Source organism: Pinus tabuliformis, chromosome Q, assembly GCF_031772625.1.
Source record: "Pinus tabuliformis cultivar Carrire ecotype Pingquan chromosome Q, CPIR1, whole genome shotgun sequence".
In the NCBI taxonomy this organism is placed as follows: Eukaryota; Viridiplantae; Streptophyta; class Pinopsida; order Pinales; family Pinaceae; genus Pinus; species Pinus tabuliformis.
Window position 1 is genome coordinate 101430509 of NC_142296.1, and position 26617 is coordinate 101457125.

The window sequence follows — 26617 nt, forward strand, 5'->3', positions numbered from 1 at the left end:
TATTTATTTATTTTATTTTACTTATTTAATTTATTTTTTTATTTTTTATTTTTATTTTTTTTATTTTTTTATTTTTTATTTTTTATTTTTATTTTTTTCCAACATAATGATCTATTTATTATTTTTATTCCTTTTTCAACTATCTTTTACCTTAGCTCTGTTCTCTTTTATATTTTTTGATTTTTATTCTTTTATTATTATTATTATTATTTTTATTTTTATTTTATTTTTAAACTAACCTTGACTAACCTCCTTTTGAGTTTTTCCTAAGTTTTAGTTTTATTTATGTATTTATTTATTTATTTTTAATTTTTAAACTAACTTGTACCTTTAGTAGCTTTATTTTATTGTTTTTATTTTTATGTTTATGTATTTGTTTTTCCTCTTTTATTTTGATTAATTTGTCTTTTCAACTAACTTTTACCCTTACTAGCTTGGTTCATTTATATTTCTATTATTTTTTCCTTTTTATTTTATTCTCACTAACTATTATTCTATACCCTATGTATATTGTATTATAATATTTCTTATAACTTATATTTTTATTAAACTTTTGACTAACTAGTAACATTAACACCTATTTAATTATTTTATTTATATAAAAAATTTATATATTTTAAAAGAATGGTCATCGAATATAACTATATTATTTTGACTTTTTAACTCTGGTCCCATAGTCAAAATTAGCCGTTGGATAAGATAGCCGTTGGGGGTCTCTGCTCATACTATTTAAATTGCATAGCTAGATCTATTTCTTCAACTTGTCCTGACGATGAACCACACTAGTTGGTTCGAAACGCGTCGACAAATGATATTCTATGTGATTTACGTTGAAGAATCTCTCATAAATTGATATGGATCACAGAAGCCTCAATTCAAAAAACTTTATGTTAAACTCTCCACATGTGAATTTGGCAAAACCTCTCTAAATTATTTGGGTCACATAGTAGTGGAGGTAAATTGAAAATAGATCCCTCTAAAGTGGCAGTCATTGTAAACTGGCCTAAACCCCAGTCTGCTACAGAAATGAAAAGCTTCTTAGGCGCAACACAATATTGGAGGAAGTTCATTTCAAATTTTTCCTCAATTGCAGCTCCCTTACATGCTTTGACAGGTTTGAACAAGGTGTTCCAGTGGGGAGGCAAACAGCAGAGAGCCTTCGACACCTTGAAAGAAAATATTAGTACAGCACCTGTACTAGCACTGCCAGATCTACAAAGACCATTTGAGATCCAAACTGATGCCAGTGACTATGCCATGGGAGCAGTGTTGACACAGCACGGTAAACCCATATGTTATCATTCTAAGACTTTTAATCTTGCAGTAGTTAACTATCCTACCTATGATAAAGAATTGTATGCATTAGTTCAAAGTATGAAAAAGTGGAAACATTACTTAATGGGCAAAGAAACAATAATACACACTGATCATCAGCCACTTCAATATCTACACTCCCAAACTAAGTTGCAACAATCAAGACATTACAGATGGATGGGGTTTCTACAACAGTTTCATTTAGTCATCAGATATAAAAAGGGCATACATAACAAGGTTGCAGATATGTTATCGAGACCCATTATAAATGCATCTACCATACTTAAGCATAATTCTATGCTGCATGAAAGCTACATAGAACAGTATGCTCAGGACATGGACTTTCAAGATGTATATGCAACTTTGAGTCAAGGCAAAAGAGTAGAAGAATTGGACTATCATGTGAAGGACCGACTCTTATATCATTGTGGGAAACTCTGCATTCCACAAACTGAGAGAGTAAAGATAATTAGGGAAGCCCACACTTCTCTGATATCAGGTCACTTTGGGGTAAGTAAAATAGTTGCACAGCTGCAAAGGTTCTGCTATTGGCCGAAAATGAATGAAACAGTTTCTAGATATGTAAAGGGGTGTGCTATGTGTGCAAAAAGCAAGCCCAGCAACAGAAAACTAGGCTTATACACTCCATTACCAGTTCCTTCTCACCCTTGGGAAAGCATTTCCATGGATTTTGTTGGAGGACTGCCCAAATCTAGGAAAGGTCATGATTATCTATATGTTGTTGTGGATAGATTCAGCAAAATGTGTATTTTGATACCCTGTAGTAAACAGATTACAGCTGAACAAACTGCAAAATTATTCTTTGAACATGTATGGGTTCATTTCGGATTACCCACTTCTATTGTATCTGATCGAGACACCTGATTTGTGGGGAAGTTTTGGTCAAGTCTGTGGGAACTAATGGACACCAAGTTAAAGAAAAGCACAGCTTTTCATCCACAAACAGATGGCCAGACAGAAGTAGTTAACAGGACGGTGATCCAGTTACTGAGAGGATATTGCAGCAAACACCCTAAGCTTTGGGATGAACACTTGTGTTATGTGTAGCATGCTTACAATAGAGCCAAACACTCTTCTACACAGAGATCTCCTTTTGAGACCTGCTTTGGTTTCGTACTGAGGTCTCCTTTGGATTTTGTCTTTGGTAAAGATACCATGGTTGATAGACACAGTGATGTGGACAAGGCAACTAGGTTCATTGAACAGATCCAGGAGATCCACCAGGCAGTACAGGAACAGCTGGAAAAGAGCCAGGCCAAGTACAAGGCTAAGCATGATAAGCATCGGATGGAGCATAGTTTTCAAGTTGGAGACCAAGTCTGGATGTATATCAGCAAGGACAAGATGCAATGTGAAAGTAAAAAGCTAAAACCTATCAGGTATGGACCCTTCAGGATACTTGAGAAGGTTGGTGAAAATGCCTTCCGCCTTGAGCTGTCAGCTTACATGCACATCTACTCAGTCGTAAATGCAGACTGTTTGAGGTTGTTTGAACCTTCAATGATTGAGGACCCCAAAGAGCAAAGTCAATTACCTTCTGTTGACGACCTGCTACCTGAATATCTTAATGAGTTGCAGGAAGATACAGTGCTGGACAGGAAGGTAAGGACGACGCGCAGTGGACAAGTGGAATACCTCAGGATTGGGCTTAAAGGTTCGAAGCCAAGCAGTGCGAAGTGGATTGAGATTGGACAAGTGAGACAGCAGTTTCCTCACTTAGTCGATGCTTGAAGAAAACCAACTTTTGGTGGTCCAAAAGCTTTTTCAGTGAGAAGGCCGTGATCCGAATTGGATCCACAAAAGACTGTCGAGAACCTTGACTGTATCGAGTTGAACAAATCCTTGAAAATTCCAAAACAGCGATCAAAAATGCCTTGAACTAGTGGCAATCACTGCCAACGTAGAACGACGAGGACCTCAGTCAAAGCACGCTCACTGAGGCCCATGGAGACTGTGCAGGAGGTCAAAGCAGCCCCTGGGAGCCCCAGATCAGGAAAAGGAAGCGATTTTGATGCGCGATTAGCGCTAATCGCGCATCGATGGGCAAACAGGGCCAAAGTGGAAGAGCCTTAAGCACTCAGTTGCGTTGGGAGCCGGAGAACTGTGGGGGGAGAAACAAAAAAAGCGCTAAAGGAAAAAGGCAAGACCCACGCTTTGGAAAACCGGCGGTATTGATCGGGGCGCCCTTGAACGGTAAGAGGTTTTGGAGGAGAGCGGAGCGATCCCACTCAGCGATCGACGCGTGGCAGCGGAGGTGAGAGAAAAACTGCTATTGATCGCGCACTATCGGTCGAGCAAGTCAACCGCGCTCGATGTGCGTATGACGTTGGATCTGGAGGAGCCCAGATCGGATGGCTGAGATTGCGCCCGATGGAGGAAGCGGAATCGACAGGGGATTAAGCCGAGTTCTAAAGAGATTTGGAGTTCGTTTGACCACCACGGTGGAGAAAGAACGCATACACGACATAACGGAAGAAACGAACCGACGGAGCATGCTGGCACCAGTTAGATGGAGACACGTGGCCACTGCTTGAGCGTTCGTGCTGACGCCGAACAAGGAATTCCAAGCGCAGCTGCAGAAGGTGAATCGCTGCATGCGGGAGAGGAACCGAACAGGCATAGGGATCGAATGGCTAAAGCCATGAACAGAGACAGTCGGAAAGGGACACAGACAGAGAGAGAAGAGAAGAGTTAATTAGAAACCCGAATTGAGAGGAGTCCAAGCAACGAAGAGAGACAGTGAACACAGAGAGCAGTAAATCCTAGCAGAGAAGACAGAGGGCCGAGCTAACCACAGGCAGCATCGAGCACCAAAGAGCTTGAAGATTCAAGCCTTCCCATAGAGGAATCTGTCCGGATCGAGCATCACAGTTGGCTCTTTCCACTGTAGACCAAGGGTCATAGAGCTGGTAGGATCAACAAGAGTCTATGTACTCCGAGTGGCTTGGGGAAGCCAAGCACCAGCCTGCCAAGCAAACCTACTTCAGGAGAACTCGCATTGAGTCCCTGTATGTGTAATACTCTGCTTAAGACACAATAAAACAAGGCCACCACTGAGAGCTGGACCAGAGATGTAGCCCTCGAGAATAGGGTGAACTCCTTATTAAAAATTCTTGTGTCTTTGTGTTGCTTACTGTGTTTCTCTACTATCTTTCCACTTATTTTCTGTTTATTGGCAATCTGATCCATCCGTTGTTTCAATAACACAGAACACACACACCAGCACATGAGTCTGTAATACCTTTTGTTTAATAAATTTTCAAACTGAGGTCACTCATAGGGTGATTATCAGATCATCTATGGTCTCCTATGTTATTGAGTTTGTGCTTGTACAACAGAAGCCTAGTCATAGCTAGGCTCTCGATAGGGAAAGACCCACTTCTATAAGGAGAATAGGATAGGGTGTGTTGCTTTTAATTTTGAGGTTATACGTAATAAAATGCTTCTGGATTTGCTCAATCTTTCTCCAAGATTCTTTAGAGATGCTACAACCCCAAACCTCACATCCATATAAGATAACTGAAGTGACTAAAGTTTCAAAGAGGAACTTCTTTCTATCCCACATTATGAGGTTTGTAGTTTTACAATTATTTTCAAGACCAAAATAAGCTTTCCATCCCCATTAATCATTTTCTCAATGCTATAGTTCTAGTTGAGCTTGTGATGAATATCAATTCCTAGATACTTGTAAGAAGACACTTCCTCCAAGTTACTATTGTCATACATAAAATTAGCGTAAGTGTCCTTCTTGGATTTGATAATCATAACTTTTGTTTTGTCAGTTTTAACAATCATACCCATGGTAGAGCAGAAATCCTTAAGAAGTCTAAGTTGCTTATCAAGATCAGATGGGCACCTTGTGAGAAGAACAATATCGTTAGCGTAGAGAAGAATGATGATGACTATCCCAGCTAAGATCATGCCAACACATCATGCTTCCTCTAAACATCCTTCTAGCTTGTCGATGTAAATGCCAAATAGGGTAGGGGAGAAGGGGCAACCTTGTTTAACTCTGATATTACACTTAATATCTTTCGACCACCCCTCATTGCTTTTTAACTTGGCAGTTATATTCTCATATAACCTTATAGCGGCAACTCTCACCTCAAAAGGAACCTTTAGCTCTTCTAATCTGTTCCAAAGGTTGTTTCTAGGAACTGTATCGAAAGCCTTTCTAAAGTCCACAAAGCAACAAAAGAGATTGGATTTATCATTGCCGCATTCCTCCACAATGATCCTAAGTGTAACAAGGTGGTCTGTTGCTGAGTGCTGCTTTCTAAAACCCGCTTGGCCTTTGGCCCGCTTACCTTCACTTTCAAGTCATATGCTCAACTTCCTTTCCAAAATAATACCATATAACTTGGCTATGAGAGGGTTGATCATAATTGTCCGATAATTAGAGGGGTTATTTGTATCTCCACTTTTAAAAATAGGGCTAATGAGACTTTGAGTCCATGGTTTAGGGAACCCTTGATTGACCGCTTGATTGAAAAGCTTGTGAATGTGGGGGATGAGGACAGAACCTCCAATTTTTAAAATTTCTACCTGGTAACCTTCAATGTCCTTAGCTTTCCCATTAGCCAAGCGATTAACCCCAAAATCAATGTCTTCTAATGAGAAAACTTCTTTTGTTGTGAGCAGGGTTTCAAAGTTATCCATGACATTTGGAGATTCATAAAGCTTTTTAAGATAGGAATTCCAATCGTGTAAAGCAATTTTATTATTATCTTTAGTTTTCCTAGTTAGAATCTGCCTCCAGAATTTCTTAGGAGCTACTTTAGAGAGGTGTAAGAGATTCTCTTGTCTTTTACGAATATACTGCCTTTTTTTCTTTTTAGTTAGGGCTTTGTATATTTTTATCTTGCCAATTTTAAGAGATTCATCAACAACTTCCTTAATTTCTCTCCTCGCACTTTTACAATCTTTGTCATACCATGGGTTGGTTTTGCTATTTCTTTTATTACTTGAAACTTCAATTGAGAACTTGTTAATAGAATATGAGAGGGTTGTAGTAAAATTATGATAGAGATCTTCTATGTTGTCTATACTAGATAAAGGAAGCAAATTAGTTTTTAATTCATTTAGAAAGAGATCTTTTTTATTTCTATCAAAGATTAACTTTTTTTGGCTATAAGGATTATCTTCTATGAGATCTCTATGCATGACAAAATTAAGAGTTATAAGTAAAGGCCTATGATCAGAGTTAGGCTCGTCGTCGTTTAAGATGTCAAAATTTGTTATTTCGTTTATAGAGGGAGATCGAAGATAACATAGTCTACCACACTGCTACCAAGCCCATGGATGCAAGTCATCTGGCTAGAATTGGGCCACTTCTTTAGACTGTTGCAAATTATGAGATCCTGAACACTACAAAGCTTGACTAGCTCCGACCTAAAAAAATTCTCCCCGAGGTCTTCAAAGCTCCTTTTGTACCGGCTAGCCAGAGGAAAGTCTTCGTCTAACCAAAGAGGATTAGGGTTGGAATGATTGCTTAAAAGAATAGCTTGGTTGCTTGAAGTTCGAGCATTAAAGTCACCCATTAAAAGGATATTACCTTCATTCCTTAGGTTAGAAATATCATTCTCTAAACCATTGTAAGGACTATTTTTATCTAGATTCTTTTTCTTATAGAAGTTAAAATTGATTGGGGGGAAATAACAGATTGCTATGTAGGTCTTTTTATCATAAATGTCAGTAATTTCTATCCAACTATATTGGTTGTAAGGGTCATATTTATAAATCCTAGCATGGGGAGAGATGTTCTTCTTAATGTAACAAGTTATACCCCCAATGCCTCTACGGAAGGATCGTTTATTCCAGGTAGACCATAATGAAAAGCCATCTATGTTAGGGACCTTAGATTCTTCGTGCTCCCAAGTTTCAACAAGCAAAATAATATCAACATCATTCGAGATCCAACTTAGCTTGGGGCCTTTGTTCCATGGAAATCCCCGATAGTTCCAAGAAAGAATCTGGAGCATGTTGAATTGCTATTTAGTATTATCTTTTTGGTTTCTATCTCGAATAACAGCTTTTCTGTTTCTGATTATTACCCACTTTCCTTCCTTCCTAGTTTCCTTTACCTTTTGAACCTCCTTTCTCAATTCTGTTTGATCTTCTGGAATGAGATCTTCATTTATAAATATTCTTGTTCCTTTTAGACTTGAGGTTTTACTAAGTATGTCATACTTATGGTCAGTAGAGCTCACATTTATTCGGATCAGCCTTCCTTTATTCTCAATTAGTTTCCCCAACCTTGTTGCTTCTATGAGACACGTTGTTTCAATTTGTAATCTGTTATGTAATTATGTCTGGGTTATGGCTAAAATATCCTTGTCTACCTCCTCTTTCAAACCGAAGATTATAAGGTTCAAGGCCCTTTTGTTACGCTCATGGTCTAATTCTATCAATTTTTTCATTTCATCTTTAATTGGTTTGATATCTAATTTACCTGCCACACTATTTAAGGTGAGGCGGCTATTAACTTTTTCTTCTAGCTCTTTAATCATGTCCTTCATTTTAAGACTCTCTAAAGTATCAGTATCTACTTACTGGGATGTTTGGTTCATCTCTTGGTTTTGTTTTTTTATAACCTGCAACCTAGTCCCCATTGCCTCCATCTTATTCTCCAATAATTCTATTTTATTTTCTATTTGTTTTTGGATTTTGTCTTTAAGAGATGTGAATTTATTTTCCAGCATGGCTGCTAACTCTGTTTGTAGCTTGACTTCTCTTTCTTCTCTACGTTTCTCTAAAGACTCTATATACTCATAGAGGCTCTGTAGAGTAACTGTGTTAGGTCTACCTTTGATAATCTTTGGTAATTGTGGTGAATTATTCATAATTGAAAATATATGAGCAGATATGTGTTAGAAAAATATAAGGAATGTGTGCACCTGATATCAGCAAGCCGGACCGCAAACGCACGTGCCCGGATTGTTTTTCTATTACCGCAGAGAGATCGTGAATTATTACCGTAGAGAGATCGTAAATTATGATTGCAGAGATCGTAGATCATTAGCGCAGAGAGATCGTAAATTATCGCCACAGAGAGATCGTAAAAATATTTTTTTATTAAAAAAATATGCACATTTTTTATTTTAAAAAATAAACATTTATAAAAAAATTAAAATATATATATTCTTTAAAAAAATGAGCATTTTTATTTTAAATAATATTAAACATATAATTTTTTTTAAATATATATTTTTATTTAAAAAAAATTATGTGAATTTTTCAATTTTTAGTTTTAAAAATAAATAGACAGTAAATATTTTTTTTTAAATCCATAAATCTGTACCCGCTAATTATTACTTTAATGTCTATTTAAAATAAAAAATAAAAAAAATCGCATAAATTTGTTTTTTTTAAATAAAAATATATATTCAAAAAAAATGTATATCTTCAATTTTTTTTTAAATAAAGATAATTCTTTTCTCAATCAAATATATATAGATAGAGAGAGATATTTTAGTATTCTTTATAGGTTTTTTTAATGTTTTTAATCTTAATTTTAGTAAGTTTGTTAATTTTCTATTTTTTTTTAATTTAATTTGTTTTTAATTTTTTGTTTTTATTAGTTTTTTTTTAATGTTTTTTAAATTTTTCTATTTTTACTTACTTAATTTTATATATATATATATATATATATATATATATATTTGTTTTTTTTTTCCAAATTTTTTTATGGTTTACGGATTAAAAACAAGGTTACATTTCTTTTTTACATTTTTATGATTGGTTTTTTTTTTCTGTTAATTTTTTTTATGTTTTTTTTTTGTGGTCTTTTTTATATATTTGATTTTTTTATGTTTTGTTTTTAATTTATATTTTTATTTATGTTTTGTTATTTTTTTAATTTGTTTTGTTTTTTTCATTGTTTTAATTTTTTATTTTTTTATGTTTTCATTATTCTTTTGAAATTTTAATGTTTTTTGGAGTCATGATAAAATCTTTTGAGCCATTATTTCAAAATGTTGAAAATTTACTCTCGGAGAAAAATTATTATTCCAGCATCCACACTTTTCATTTTGAGAGTTTTTTCGGCACAATTTTTGCACAAAAAAATGGTTTTCACTGCCATTTTTAAAACATGTTCAAAATTTACCCTACAAAAAATATATATATATATATTATTCCAGCATCAACACTTTTCGTTTTGAGGGTGTTTTTGCACAAATTTTGCACAAAAATTGGTTTTCACTGCCATTTATAAAACATGTCCAAAGTTTACATTGTTTCAAGTTCTAGAACTCGGATTTGGTTTATTTTCAAAGAGTTGGAATCGACATACCAAGCTCTATCACTTCAAATTTTCCCATGCTCAAATTCTTCATGGTTTTGGCCCAAATCACAATGGGTGCAAAACCTCATGCTTGGATTCCAAGCCTACTTGTGGTGCTTTTCCTTCCAAACCCCGAACACTAAGGCTTGGAGTACCTCCCAAACTACACAAAAATCAACACTCCCTCTTAGCGAGGGAGGTACTTCCAAGACTAGGAATTAACTATCATCATCCAACGACACTAGCTCATCTAGCATCCATTATTGCAGCATATCCTGTAGAATAAATTTGACAATCTCGGTAGTGTCTTTGCCTCATCACATTCGAACCTAAAGATCCTGAACCTCCATAGGGCTTCTCCCTCTGGGGCTAGATTCCTCCTGAGCCTACACGATCTCCACTAGCTCAGTGATGCAAGCACTCATCCTCTGGGATCAAATGTTGTTGGGTGTGGAGCCTAATTATCTTCTTTATTTATAGGTATCTCCACATTGGACCCCAGTTCGTGATGTGGCGGCAATGCCGCCCGTAAAATATACGCTGCAAGGGGGTCCGGGGGGCAGCTACCCTTGAAGCTAAAAATAGATGTAAAATTGCCTTGTAAAATGTTATAATTTCGTAGCCAATCTGGGTTGTTCATTAGGCGGAGATCTGATGGTAGAAGTTATGTTTAATTTAGGGTTTTTTGCCCTAAAAAGCAACCCCTCGCTATATATGAGGGAATTGTATTGTGTCTATGTAGATCTGTATTCTAAGCGAGAAGAAAGAGGAGATTAAGCGAGAGAGAAGATGGAATTACAACGGATCTCTTGTAGGTTGTATCTCTTCAATTCGCTGGGTAATATAAAATGAAGGACTGGCTGTTTCTCCGTAGACATAACCCAAATTCGGTGAACCACATATATTTGTGTCTCTTTTTTTATGCATTTTCTATGTTTATATTTCTACAATATTTTATGTGTTCCATTGCTCTGTAATATATAATTTTATAACAAATACCACTCATGCAAATCCTAACAATCTCACATATGACACATCACGATCCGATGAAGACTTTAGCCTACTAATCTCTAGTCCATCACATGAACCCATCTCGATCAACATGATCTCATCCAAGCCAAAAAAGCCCTCAAGTTGTCCCAACCATCCATGACAAATCAACGAAAGTCCATGATCAACAATCTGCCCTACAACAAACTTTGTTCACCAGGCTAACCACCAATCCACCAAAACTCCCAGCGAATCTCGTTGCCAAGCCAGTCAAGACCACATATCCATGTCTCCAGCTGAACCCTCTACTCCAGGATCTAGACACCGACAACTTCCTCTGAGTTGCTTCGCTGCGCAAACTCCAATTCACTGTCCCTCAAAGTAGCTCAGACACCCTCTGATACCATGTTGAATTTCCTCGACCTTGGGTCTACGTTAGAGTCTTAAAATCACTGACGCTACCAAACCAAGAATCTCAACCATAAACTACTTTACACAACGGAATATAAACAATAGTAAGTCACACATGCACAGAATATAGACAACCTTTTACAATTTTCAACTCAACTTCATTATATTAAACAACATATAATACAACAGTCTAGGGCTCTCGTACCAGGGATAATGGCCCTCATACATCCACTGGTACAAGTTACAAACTGGGGCTTAGTGTCAGTACATCGACAACCAATCTGCCCTCAACAAGATACTCTGATGAAGTCGACTCTCTCAGCGCCCCTCGCTCGTACCATGTGCCAGCTTTGTCCTTCGGCTATCAATCTCCAGCCCCTGCCTCTATTAATGTGCCAAGTCCATCTAGACACTAAACCTCGGTTGTCAATCTTCTCTCTTGTTGTGCCTTAGTTCATCAAGGGCACAACACATCAAGACTCCTGTCGAGTTGTTCACAGCTCCACTTGTGAACAACTCTCAATTGCCCACTGTTTCTCCTCAACTACTTTGGACTTCAGCGCACTATGGTCTTCCTGCATTGCACCAATGAAGACCAACATAGGGCTCGGAGGGTTGCCACCTATCACTGCAAGATGTCCATCTCCCACAATGAACACGAGCTAGGAGGATTGCACATCATCTACTGTAGAAGTCCTCCACACACAAGTCTAGGGTTCCACAAACTGCTCCTGGTTGATCATACCCTTGAGTTCAACAACCCCTCTCTCACAACTACCTGTGTCCATTAAGGTGTTGTTCATCGGGCTCTAACTTGGACACTATCACGCTATCCTCCAATAGACCATAAGTGCCCAATCACGTCGACACTTGGTCCACTCTCATGCTACCCTCCAACATTCCACAAGTGACCAAGTCCACGTTGTAGCATCTGCACCTAGTTATGGCATCCTCACACCTAGGAGACCCTTACACACGACTGCCCACAGACTTCTCCACTTCTTCCCTTTGCTCTACAATAGAGGAGCTATTGCACAAATCTGGGCTCCATCATGTCCTCACCTAGGACATCTATCCAACTATCATCCGAGGGGACATCTTCAACTCTCCTTGTTGTTGCCCACTTGCCTTGATTTATCTGCTTCTAGAACACTGGTTAGGGCATCTAAACAACCCTAATCCTATGTTCCAGACCTGTGTTAACTTCTCCCACTAGGTTGCCACCTATGTTGTCCTTTCACGTTGAGTTAGTGCACAAGGTTACTCCATGTCACACCCTACAGCTCACTGCTCACAACAGCGAGATGATTTTGCCCCAAACACATGGAGAACGCCCATGTTCAGGTTGCGGCCTCCTTTTAATGGTTGCGGCTTAGTGAGGAGGCTCTCACAAGGCCTCACGTCCCTACAAATTACCTCCTTACAGTGTTGTACCTACAGCGCTTTCTTGTGGCCCATACACAGAATTTTAACACCTCAAACCAACACAGAAAACCCTTATACATCTGAAATGTGACTTATATTATGCAAGGGATCCGCATCACAATCAACCCAAAACTCATCCTCTAGGTCACCTAACACGTTCTCTGAAGACCTTAGACAACCGCGGCCCAACTCTTTAAGAAATCCGCACTTCTTCATAAAAGCCTCCACAAACTCGTCTTCCTGCCCTTAGATTATGTTGTCATATTTCAAAGGTATTTTATGATGAGTTGGATGATCAATAATGATCTCATACACCTTATATTTTTACCAAAAATAAGGGCTCCATGAATTTGTTGAAGAGACATGTCTCTTGGACTAAGCCTACAATGACTTGATTGTCCATAATTATTTGTCAACTTCAAAATTCAATTCTCAAGTTCTAAAGCTCTGATTTGGTTGATTTTCGAAGCATTGGAATCAGCACACCAAGCTCTACCACCTCAAATTTTCCAATGCTCAAATTTTTCATGGTTTTGGCCCATATCCCGATGAATGCAAAACCCCTTGCTTGGGTTCCAAAGCCCACAAGCCTACTTGTGGCGCTTTACCCTCCAAACCCTGAACAGTAGTGCTTGGAGTACCTCCCAGGCTACACAAAAATCAACATAAACATCATTCATCATGATAGAGCTATACTCTTCTACCATGGCATCTACCCACACCTGATATTGTGCGGCCTCCTGAAAGCTAGAAGGTTCTGCAACCTGAGCCACCAATGCTTGGTACCTGTCAGGATGTCTTCATTGTCTTTTGCCCATCTTAGGAGTTCCAATAAACTCCTCTGCATCTTTCAATGTCTGACGAACCTCTCTGTTGGCTCGACCACTAGTCGTGGGAGGTTCTACCAACTCCTCATCCTATCTCTATTGCTCCATCTGTTGAGAACTCCCTGGATATCCTGCACCTGAGGAGATACTAGTATTGGTCACAGTACTTGATCCTTGTCACTGTCCTTGTGGTACATCTCATTATGTTTCCCATAATAATCTGAAAGTCCATTTGCTTCTCTTTGTAGCTAGAGAAATATTCTCTAACCCCTGTCATGTGAGTTGATGCTCCACTGTCTATGTACCAGACTCCTTGTGAAGTTGATCCTGCTAAGCAAGCAAATTTGTCCTCCAATCTGGAAAACAAATCTGAAGTTTGTTGAATGTTACTTTTGTCCATGGCTATGCTGAAGAAATTAGTGTGTTATTCCTCTTTTCCACCTTGATGTTGGCTTTGCTCTAGCGAACTGCTGCAAAAAAACCTCTGCCTCCAGTGAGAGATTTGCTCAACAAGAAAATCTAAGTTGCTCCCTCTGCCTCTAGAATCACTTGTTCTGGAAAAATATAATTTTTCTGCCCCTTAGAAAAATCGGTCTTCCTCAAGCAATTCGGCCTCCTGACAAAAAGATTGCGCTGCCCCTTGGGAATTTTGACTTGTTGCCCACACTAAGCAACGAAATTCTTTCTTTTCTTTCTGAGTTGTCCAGCTAAACATTAGTGCTCTGATACCATGTGAAATTTTGTCTATTGCAGCGACTGGAAATTATTCTTCTAATGGAAATTTTAATTATATAGTTTATTTGCTACGGCAAACAATGAATAAAATCATAACTGCAATTTTCACCATAAAAACACTGCAGAAAATAAAATATTGAAAATTGAGAAATTCTACACACAATAATTTCACAGTTATTTTTGGACAGTTATCCCCGAAAAAACCCAACTTGGGAAAACCGATGCAGGAGATGATAGTTTTATTATTAATTTTCAGCAGCAATTCTAAGTACAATAATTTAGATGCTCAGCTAGGAATCTAATCTGAGGAAAACACTGGCAAAAATATCATGAGAATTTTCTCTCACCCCACAGTGATTATTTGCCTCCCTAGCCTTTGTGTTGAGCTCCATGTGTCACCCTTTGCGCAGAGCTTGTGTTGGCCCTCTGGAAATTTCGGCCTTCCTTCCATTGCCTCTCCTGGTAACTGGAAATCTTCCTCCCGGACTTATGTTGCCCTCATCTTCCACCTGCTACTCACCCTCTGGCTCTATCTTATTTGTTACACTGCTGCCTCTAAGAAAATCGAATTGCCTGGGCAATTAAGTATCTGCACTAGACAATTGCTTCTAAGAAAATCGAACTGCCTGGGCAACTGAGTATCTGCACTGGACAATTTCCCCATCACCACATTGACTTCCTCTTATAATCCACTGGTGGAGCACCAACGGGCAAAATTAAAACTTAATCAATGGCTAAGATATCTCTGGATCGATCCGTGTGAGTTTCTAGATGATTTGCGCCTTGACTTAATTAATAGTGATTAATTAACCATTTTTAATAAGTTTAGACTCGGGAAACATTAAAAAATTGATTAATAATTTAATTAAGTCATTTCTAGTCAGATTTCCAGAAACGATTTCTGGGTTTTGGAGATCTCATGTATTCCACCCTCTCTACCAAATTTCAAGGCTAAAACACATTTGATGATACAAAAACTAACAAGATAGAGAAAGCTCCAGATCTGTCAATAGAATTAACAGAAGTGGTATTTTCATTGTTTTGCAAAGCAAAAGCTATCATATGTCGATTTAATGGTTTTTGGCACAAATCTATAGATCTGCATCAATGGATCTTCCTCAATTGAACTAGAGATTGTAATATCTATCTATGTGTGGAGTTTTTTTGTGGTTTAGTTTGATAATCGAAAATACTTGAACTATGTCATAAATGAAGGGCCATGGTTTTGGTGAAGGGCGACTCTCTTTGTAACCCCATGGTTTCCCGTTTTTTATGTCAACACATTGATGGTTATGAAAAATCCAGTTTGGTTAAGGCTACATAATCTTTCGCTCCCCTTTTGGTACCACCAAGTCCTATAAGGCATCAACAATTCGTTGGGGAGATTACTAAAGATAGATCAAGAAAGAATGGACAAAGATATATTCACTTTTGCATGCATGTGTGGAGGACTTAAGTAAAAGCCTTCCAAATCGTGTTCATCTAACACACCAAGACTTCAGGTCGACACAATGGTTATATTTTTAAAATATTGCTTATAGATATCGAATCTGCCATCAAACAAGGCATTTGCATAATACATGCACAAAAAAAGACCACATAAGCAAAAAAGGATAGCAATTCCCGGACCCGCCTTCTTCAAATGATGAGGATGAAGAAATGTATGAGTCAGTGACATCCAAACGCACAAGATCAACAAGGTTCTCAAAAGGAGGGAGAAGAAAGGCTGAAGGATCAGGCAAGATAGACAAATAATCCCAATGACTCAACGGTGGTTTCGACTCATGGAAATCACCATGAGAAAGCGAGCAACAATCAAGGCTCGGTGGAACAAAGCGATCTCATGTTTCTGAGAGCTCGGACTTTGATAAAGAAGTCCCAGCGATTTCGAAAGTGATGAGTTGGCAATTGTTATGGCTACCTCCATCACTTGGGGTTCGGCACAAAGATCAAAAGAAGAAAGGTAGAAAAGAGAAAGTTAGTATATCTAATCAAATGTAACTTCTTGTAGCTTAACTACTATGAGTGCTTAAAGCACACACTTGGTCCTCAGGGACAATATATGAATGCACTTGCGCATTTGCTTTACGTATCTTTTTATTTTTATTAATAGAAAGTTGTGATTTTTCTTTGGAAAAAAAATAAATATTTTTATCATGGAAGGAAAAAAAAAAAAATGTTTATAGTTTATTAATAAAAACAAATTTATTCCATCCATTTATTTTTATTCCCTTTTATTTTTTATTATTTTTTAATGAACCAATATTATGTCTTATTATTATTATTTGATTCGATGTTTTATTTCACAGTACATCTCTTTCATTTCATATTGAGCAAACATTACAACATCTCTTCCATATTGAGTCAATATTCAAATGTTTTCCCTTATTTACATCTCTTTCATTTTATATTGAGCAGACATTACAACATCTCTTCCATATTAAATCAATATTCAAATGTTTTCACTTATTTACACAGCCAACAACATTTACCCCATAAAAAACTGTAAAGCACCATAAACACAACAAAGAGAACCTAACCCAACCAAAATTCCTGGATATATTCCTACTTGATAAGTTTGAAATCGAAAAAATCGAAAATCGAAATAATAAGAGATGATTAAAGGAAAATCTAAAAACATTTAAAATACCTATTTGATAAAAACAAAAACGTACTCTTGGAATACCACGTAAAGATTAAGCTAAGCCAAAGAAAATTGCTCTGCACAGTTTAATATTTTCTAAACCAAAGAAAATTTCTCTGCACGGATTAGTATCGTATTAAGAATTGGTATCGAATGAAATCCCAAACTCTATTATTCTTGCTTCTCTCCTCAGAATGAAATCCCAAACTCTATTATTCTTGCTTCTCTCCTCAGAATGAATTCCCAAACTCTATTATTCTTGCTTCTCTCCTCAGAATGAATTCCCGATATCTAAACATCTTCTGCAATATGTGATCACCATTTGCTGTCATCGTAATACTCTCACGAGTCTTTGTCAAATCAAATAAAACATTTCATTAGTCACTGGTGGCTGATCAGTCTGATGTTCGTGTGCTATAGAATCCTTTTAGCATCTGATTAATTTGTAACATTCAGCGCTCACAAGTATACTTCCAGATAATGCTTGTTTAGATTCAAATAGAGACTACTTGCAAATGACATTGGTTGCAAAACCTGCGCATATCCTGAATTTGTAACTATATTGCCAGAGTTTGTTTCTCAGGTAGCGCAATGCGTAGAGCATGGTTACCATTGGCACTATACAAGTTGAGGGTCAAGACATATCAATAGGAAATGCCATCTTTTGCAGCAGTTACTTATCTGGGACGCTGCAAGCAAAACTGCTAGATGGAACTAGGAGTACATCTGTGGGCATGCTAAACAGTGCATAAGAACAAATAAATGATAGTGAAGAGCCTGGAATAAAAAAGGTGTGAAAAAAACTTTCCCTCTTTAAGATTTTTTGCAAATACTGACATAACAAGAACCCGGTTAAGAAGTGTGGATGACAATTCAAAGAACAACAAAAATGGGGTTTTCCTTCCCAATGGAAAATCATGATAGATCCATCTTTATTTCTATTGTGCACCGAGATGAATAAAGGAAACAAATCTAGGAGCAAATTGCAGATTTCCAACTGCTTAAAGATCCAGTCTTAAATGGATTTCTACTAGCTTTTATTAATCCTTGTTTTATTATTATGGTCAACCGTCTTTCACATGAGGACCCCAACATTTCTTTTACTTCAGTTTATTAATGTCACATTACATCACATCACATCCACACTGCGCTGTACAGTAAACCTTCCTTCTCCTAGAAGCAACCAACATGGGATAGTAAATAAAACCATATTTCTTGTATTCACAAGTAAAATCATGTCTTGTATTCATCACGTGCTGAAACTAACATCAAGTTTTACATAACCCTAGGTCCCACTGAAAGAGGCACATTAAGGCATTTAAGCACTGTTCTATTCAGGATGACAAGAGGACAGACAAATCACTGCTAGGTATTTATTGGACCAGAACCATGTATAAGCATGGCCACAGGCATGCAAATCTTCTTTGCAGTCTAGACTTCGATTTTAATTTATATAACAACGTGAGTGATTGCGAACTGTCACTTCAAATGACTTCCATGTTTGTTTATATTATATACTAAAATATACTTGTTTACAAATTTTCCAATAGAATGAGGTACGTAGGATGACACTGCCCCACATAATTTTACTATTCTAGATTTAGATAGATTGCTAGGTTCAAAATTGAAATATAATGCATTGATACCAAAAATAGTATCATAACCGGAAAAGAATTCTACTGCATCCAGAATTAGGCTCTGGCAAGATATGCTTATGCACTATGTTTCATTTCTCTGCAGCTTTTCCTTTCATCCTGTATATGCTTTCCCCTCCAGGACTACTTGTCCCAGTCTCCAGAAGATAACACACCATGGACTCTATATCATCACCAAAGATGCTGTGCGCCTCTATCACCCTCGCAGGGCTAAAGCCCATAGACAGAACCGTGTGGATACTCCTTGACAGTGCAGTGTCTTCAACCACTTTAAAATCCCCATGCCATGTGCTAACTTCATTTCGGGATGTTCCTGTCGCTGTGACAAGTAGAGAAACGGAAAGCAAAGCGTTACTGCCCTGCAAACTTTCAGACTGCTTTTGTTCAAAGAATTTAAATGAATACATTTAGTCATTGCTTCAACTACAGCAGAAAACAATTTCATTACACAATTGTGTGATTCCAAACTCACAAGCACCTGAGGATGATGGCTCAGCACCAGAAGTGGAAGATTCTCTGTAACCGAATTGTTGTCTGTATTTATCTTGGGCAAGATATTCAGCCCGTGAGGCTTCCATCACCATGCGTTCAATTTCTTTCTCTGTTAACTCCAAATCAGAGTAGAAGCGGCCCTCAGCTAAAAGTGCCTATCATCCAAAGATGCAATAAGATCACAATACAATGATAAAATGACCCAGTAATTCTGCACCCCAGATTGTCAGTAATGGATTGTCTCAAAAAGATAACATCACTCTGACACCCAAGAAACACACAGGAGAACATATTTCCTCTCATTCCGGTCCTAATTATAATCCTTATTCTAAGAAAATTGACTGGAGCTAGATAGCCAGTGCAATAGAAACGTTTCCTAAATTGACTGCCGCCATTTGTTAACTAGTTGGCATCAATAACAGTTATCCATTCTGTTCCCCCGGGATTTCTTTGAGAAACAAAAAGACTGGCCCTCTTATCTAGTAGGAAATTAAATTTTAAATAACCAGCAAATACTAAACTATCCACCAGTGTTGCAAAACTCTGCATTAGCTCTGGGAGTCATCAGGTCAGGAAATCAGACAAATTAGGGAATGGAGGGAAATAAATTAGCAAAAATCCACAGGCATAGACTCAGACTGGAAAAACTTGGAGAAGTCAGAAAAATCGGGAGAAAGCAGAGACTTTCGCAACACTGCTATGAACATATAAATTAGCTTCACTAGATTCATTAATATAAAATTGATATGCATCTCACATCGTAAAAGCCAAAATCAGCATGTCTTCCTAAAATGGTGGCATGCTTTCCAATATTGTTTTTAGTGTCTCTGATGTATAATTGGCAAGAGTTACCTATAATGTGAGTACAACAACAATGCCGGCTACAAAAACCAGTTTCAATGTCAATGGCAGATAAATATAAAATCCAGGTATTTATGTGCATTGGTTCAACACCTTCAACATTAAAAGTCCGATTGTCCCCTTGAGTGGTCTGGGCAAGGTATTATGGAAATTTCTAGTCATATAGAAACCTTGCTCCAGGAAATGGATTGCCTGGTTCTTGCAAAAAGGATACTGAATAGACTACTATGTCCTAGAAGGTCAAGAATTCAAATTGTGAATTACAAATTCTAAGTGTATAAGAAAGAGAAAAGTCATCATCTTTTAACAGAAGGTTAGTTTGCTAATTGTGATGCCATTAATCGAAACTACTTTATTGCAACTGATCATCTCTAGAGGATGGTTGCAATTCCCATATCTTGCACAAGCAAACACTAAGTTTGACTTTTACACAATTTAAACCTTTTTCTCACCTCGTCAATTAAACTTGGAATGTCCAGAGTCTTAAATTGAACCACGGAAATGTTGGCAGTTGTGTTATAGTAACACTCCAATAACTAAGAATAGGAGTCATAAATGTCCGAGCTTCATAAAGGTCACATTAAAGGTAGGTGACCAAGATTTATGTTTGTTAAATGTTTGTAGTTGGTGTAGTCCGATAGTCAAACTACCTTTGCACAAATAGAAGTGCATCTAGCACAACGTATCAATGACACTAATTTTAATAAAAGCTAATGATTACCCTCATCTTTTACATATTTTGTCTTCATGCATTCTCCTAAAATTCTGCATGTTATCAGACTGCACTGTTGAAATCAACAGGTGGGAAACCACAGGAATGAACACCAGAGAGTAATAACTCACATAGATCACAGACCAAGACACCAAGATTTATGTAGTGAAACCATCAAAGAGGGAAACATCCACAAAGCAACAGAAAAGTCGTATAAGTGCGGAAGAAAAAAGGCTACCTCTAGTACACTACTATAAATCATTCAACATCTGGTCATCACAACCACAAATAACCCTCCATGACCTTTATTTAAATAGATATCCTGAACAGAAAAGGTGATAACACATGCGTAACTGTTGTGTATATCAAGATTGAGAACCATCAGATCACTAGGATACAGAAGTACACTAAGAAGAAACACACTAGGAAGCACACCTCATTAGAAAATTAAACCAAAGTTGGTATGAAGCAATCACCTAATATATAATATCCAAATACCCCTTCTTGAGAACAACTTAGAATAAAGCGTTTACAAAATGACAGAGGGAGAAGGCGGCATTACACCTATCTCCCATTAGTAACAGCCTCATCCACAGATAACATAGACCCAAGACGTATAAGAATGTCTTGTCAAGACTTAGTGTAGTGTGTGATGTTGAACTGGACGGTGAGTGTTACCTATCAATGTGTACAGGATGGTTGAAAAACTTGATTGGCAGATTTGAACTTGCTCAGTAGATTGTCGTAGCCAAGAAGTCTTATACAGGAATAAGATTGCTATGGTTCAAAACCGAGGAAGATAACAGATTATTTTGGGTAAAGAGAACCTAAGATTTGATCAATGGCCACCAACAACAGCAAGGAGAGTTTTGACACTTGTAGGCTAAGTTACAAGGAAACAGAAATGGATATGGATCTGGAGACGGATCCACCAGATTTTTGAAAAGCCAGGATCTGGATAAGGTGGGGAAACAACACATACGAAAAATACAATAAATTTTTTTTATTTTAAATAAATAAAAACATATTCAAAGTTAAAAATCAAAACCATTCATGAGTCAAAACATTAGAACTGAAATCATTAAATAACTTATAAATCTGAAAACTGAAATCATGATGCATCATACTTTATGCAACAAGGATAACTGTAAATACAAAATTGACTATCTCATCAATGATCACTCTATTGATATGATGATGTAGCATAGGTCTAACTACATGTTGAAAAATGGGTCTACAAACTCATCATTTGAATATTTCAACTCTTAATCATGATCAACTTTTCATCTTCCATGACATTAGCCTCAAAATCTAAAAATTCCCATCCAGTTACAAATTACAATGGTACATGAATTTTAAACAATATTTGAGAACATGCTATAGTCTATGTATAATATTGTTCTAAGAGGACTCTTCATCTAGAGTTGGATGGGATTGATCTAATTAAATTATTATTGACATAGCCATCCTTTGTACACTATATATGATTATCCATGTATTGTCTCAAAGCTTTCATGTCAGCATTATCAAAAATTCAAAATTAAAATTTTGATGTACCAAACCTTTCCTACTAGCATTATCATGTGCTATACAGCCTATCGGTAATTAATAACTTACTTATATGACTATACAGCCTATAAATTACTAATAAGTAATCTAACTAGAAATCTAAAGAGTATTTGCTTTTTATGGTTTCATATAGATGGCAAATATCCCAAAAAAAAACACCAAACAAAAACAAAAACAATAATGTTATTTGCTTGGGATCCAGCGTGTGAGGGCTAGTTGGCACAGGATCCGTTTCGGTAGGCATGGGATACATTTCCAGGTTTGAAGGATCCGTCTATGTAGCGAATCCTACGTGGATATGGGTGGATCTGTATCCAAAATGTGGATCCGCGGACCCCGTGGATCAAGTAACACAGCTTGTAAGTTTGTAACAACAAAATTCTACTTTGGATGGTGCTTACGATATTCTATCAGCCACAGGTCCCTCCATTAAGACTGCATCCAGACCAAGCACATCATGATGCATGGACAGCTGTGATAGTGTTAGACAGCATCATTGCGCTGGACACTAGTTCTGAAAACAATGGCCAAAACAGGACCCTTATGGCTGAGGATTGCCATCTATCAGAACCCTACTTCAAATTCATGTTATATGCAGAGGAAACAACATGATATCCCTTTATGTCAAGAGGATAATAGACCCGATACTAGCCGGTATACAGCACTGCAAAGATGCACTCATCAGATACCTAATCAAAGTTCTGTTTATGATTCCATGTGGCCACCAAATTGGTCTGTACAACCTAAAAAGGGACCCTTGTGGCTGAGGGAGCCTGGATGCTCAGATTTCCTCCTATCTGAAGAATTTTCATCATGATATCATTTAGACAGCCTTTACACCTTCACTTGCTTTAATTGTAATCTAAAAGGTGGATAAACAAAATCTTCTTGTTGGATTAATGGAGGCTGAAATTAATCTGAGCGATCCTAACGTGGTCAAACCTGCGGTAGCTCTGGGGGTACAGTTAAAGATGAAGCATCTGATGATGTTACCAAACATAAGAAAATTGAGCAGACCATCACAATCAGATCTATGAGATGCCCGTATCTGTATTCATAAATCAATGTCCTTATCTGTATTGAAATTTTATACACTACAAAGAGTACGTGGTTGCCTATGAAAAGAATGATGTAGCAGTGGAAAGGATGTTGAGTGGCTACACAAAGTTGACTGCGGCGCAGATGCAGACAGATCTGATGTGTGACCTAACTCTGAAAGCAGAGCAGCAAATAGGGTCACACATCAGATCTGGCTGCATCTGCGCCACAGTCAATTTTGTGTAGCCACTCAACATCCTTTCCACTGCTACATCATTCCCTTGAAAGGCAATCACGTGCTCTTTGTAGCACATCAATATAGATAAGGACATCTATATATATATATATATATATATATATATATATCCAGACAAGCAATCACCTTTTTGGTATTTGTTTGAGCCAACCTGTACATGTGATCTGAGGCCGAATTGTGTCATGATAAAATAAATTTAAGGGAGCGCTCTTTGGAATAATGTTTTGACCATGAGTTGGGAAGTTTATCCACCTTTCATGGCTACAATTTGCACCTTGGGGGTCACCTGCTTGCTTGGAGAAGAAACCTGAAGATTAGGACATTCGCTTTGAAAGGAATTTTGACTTCACATGTCCACATGCAAGGAGGCTTGTTGTTTGCTTATGCAATCTGTAGAGATACTGGGGGTTCACACCCACATTTGACGAAGGCCTAGAAGATTGGCAATGACAGGTTTGAAGACTTATGCATGTTGAAGGGCCTTTGGAGGTTGGATGTTTGGCGTTAAACCCCTCTTGTCCTTCATTTGAGGATGTATCCCATCCTTGAGGACTTTTTGTCCCTCAGATTTTGCACACATGGCACAAATGCCCCTCAGTTTATGTAATTTAGATTAATTAATTGATGAAGAGTGCCTTTGCCCCTTCATAGCCTACGTTAGCAGTTTTTAGCCTAAGAAATTAACATTTCAATGTAAAGGAAGTTGAGCACCTCCTATATCTATAGAGGTACACTTCCTCTCATTTTCTCATAGTTCGATTGAGGGAGAAATCCCTTGGCAAGTCTGAGATTTCTGCAATCTCACCTTGTTATATTTGGCTATGGATAGATAAGTTGAGTGACCTCTTGGAGAGACCTTGTTGATGTGGATTGCATAATCTAAGTGGACTTTCTTTGTCTTGGTTATGTTTATGGATGATGGGTATTAAGTATTAAGCAGGTGGGCATGGTATTTTATTTGCATTATTCCTCTTAAACTAACTCTTCTTCTGAGACATTTAGAAAGCAGCAGGTGAGCTTCCTTCCCTTATCTCGTCCTTGAAAATTGAAAATTGTAGGGATAGTGAGTGGACTTAGCCTAGCCTAGTGAACCTAATCTACTCCAATCCTCTTCAAATGTGTTGATCCTCAACCCCATATGCCCCAAAAATATATTGGCAATATAAAGGCATTGATCTTCTATTCTCTATCACCCTTTTTCCTTTTAAAATCCTTTGATCCATTTTGTTGGAGTTTACTCTCTGAAATCACCTTGTAATTACTAATTCTTAGATTGTGTGTGTTTAAAGACCTTAGCTTTGAACTCAAATCTGGAAATTACCTTCAATTCCACCTTAAACCTTAATTGCCTAATCTTATTTCTAGGTGGTAATCTTTGCAGAATCCTTAGAGGGCTCCTTAGTTTGGCCGGGTGATTTGATCCCTAACATCTACTAAGGAAGCGTCCCTTGTGTTGAATTGCGTCCATCACTACAACAAGGGGTGTAGTTGCTAAGATGACAATGCATGAGAGTGTAGTTGCTAAGATGACAAAGGTGACTCTCCAATGTTACTTATTGTCTTAGTCACCTAGTGAGGCTTCGCACTACGGTGCAAGATTTTGCAGTAACAATGAGCATGCAATAGAATAACAGTCTCCAGAAAATACTTATAAGATGCCAATGTTGAAGCTGGGCAGATGCAATAGCCCTTCAAATAAGCATAGACGAGCCACAAAAGTACTCCACAAGAACCAAGCACATGTGCTCCAAATAACACATGCACTGTGATGGAGTCCCCTCATAAAAGAAACACATATGAAGCAATCAAAGGTGGTTGCCATCATAACTCTCGGAAGAAATGAAAATTATTGATGCTAAAAAGATCAGACAGATGCTCTAAAAGGCAAAAACCTAAGAATAATCAACATCGATGTTTCAGGCAATCAAAGAACGTGGCAGAAGTTGAAGGTGATCAATGAAAGTGCTTCAAGGAATTAAATAGAGTTGACCCACCTCTCAGCCAAGAAAGTCAAAAAAATCTCATGAAGTGATCCAAGCAATACATCAGCCAAAATGCATGGATACAATGAAGTAACAAAATCTACCATTATAACACTCTGGAGCTAAGATGATCTAATGCAGAGGTGCTAAAAAAGAAAAAATTTGATGCTGCCATGATCATCATAAGTGCTCCAAAAGAGAATGGTGCTAGTGTACAAAGATTGAGGAAAACACCACATTGCAAAGATAACCAGTATAGATCCTGTTGACCTCTACCGGTCAACTACCCATGCAGTACACCCCCTTTCTCTTGGCAGAAAGGGGTAGCACCTGAACGACGTGTCCGTGCCAGCCTGCAGTCATCAGCAGCTTGATCATTTTAATTGTAAACCCAGTCTGCATGTATGAATTGTAAATAATCTTAGCAGATCAGAGTCATGTATGTAAAATTGCCTAGGTGGACCTAATTTTCTAATGATAATCTACATCCCGGAAGGTTTTTCGTCTCACCGATCTACGATCGGCAGAGTTTTACTTCAGCCTGACCCCAAAGCCGGGATTGATTTTGTCATTCGAATTTTAGGAGAATCCTAGTGTGTTAATCTACTAGATTATAGTTGTGTCGCAGAAACTGGGTGGTTTATGAGGGTCTATGTTAAGTGGGTTTGTCCCCTTAAGATGTAAATTGTAAAAGTCATGATGTAATGTGTCTTGAGGGTTGAAAAATGTTTTAAATCCCCTCATGAGTCCTAAGTCCTAGGTCTTAGGTGATGTTTCCGAAGGCTTAGTTCGATGATCCATTTAATAAAATAATAAAATAATAAAAAATTAAAAAATTAAAAAAATTAAAAAATAATAAAATAAAATAAAAAAATCATAAAATAGAGCAAAAACCCTAAAATAATAAAATAATAATTTTTTAAGTGAATGCATGCAAAATATTATTTTTTAATAATTCGACGGATGAGATTAAGAGATGTCTTGATCTCCATCGACGGTCGAGATCATTTCGACATGGATCACTCGAACTAGCCGTTGGGATCATTTCCTTTAAGTAGGGTGCTAGGGGTCAGTTCAGATCAAATAGGATCTGTGAGTCTGGTACTGAAGAAGCTCTCTTGTAAATCTGTTTCTGGTTAATAAAAGAAGACTTTGGGGTCCATACCTTGCTGGTGTTACTCTCTTGAAAAGCTGTGAGATTGTTTAATTTTCTGCATATTTTATTTTCAGCCATCAATAATAGCTTATTGTAGAGTATTGTGAGCACAGGTATCTTGTTCACTTACTAGGGTTTGAGTGTTGTTAGGGTTTCTGAAGTAATGGCAGGTATCTCCATTATTTTCTGAGATCTAGCAGCATTTTTGCCCTCTTTACTGATGGTTGTCTTGAGCTGTGCAGAAA

General features: G+C 37.5%; 1 protein-coding gene across 9 annotated transcripts in view; it reads right to left on the bottom strand.

The window, feature by feature from the left end:
- LOC149218430 (OVARIAN TUMOR DOMAIN-containing deubiquitinating enzyme 6-like) overlaps positions 1-26617 on the bottom strand; it is a 219094-nt gene that overhangs the window by 94374 nt on the left and 98103 nt on the right. For 7 of the 9 annotated variants that reach the window (XM_089383988.1, XM_089383990.1, XM_089383987.1 and 4 more), the window contains 2 exons: positions 18779-18953; positions 18135-18625 (listed from right to left, as the gene is read on the bottom strand). The exons of 1 other annotated variant lie outside the window; for it this stretch is intronic. In XM_089383988.1, coding sequence (XP_089240114.1) covers positions 18378-18625; positions 18779-18953 — 423 coding nt within the window. In that variant the 3' untranslated portion in view covers positions 18135-18377. Of the gene's footprint in view, positions 1-18134; positions 18626-18778; positions 18954-26617 lie in introns of those variants that run through there. One more of the 9 variants, XM_089383991.1, reaches the window with a different exon arrangement.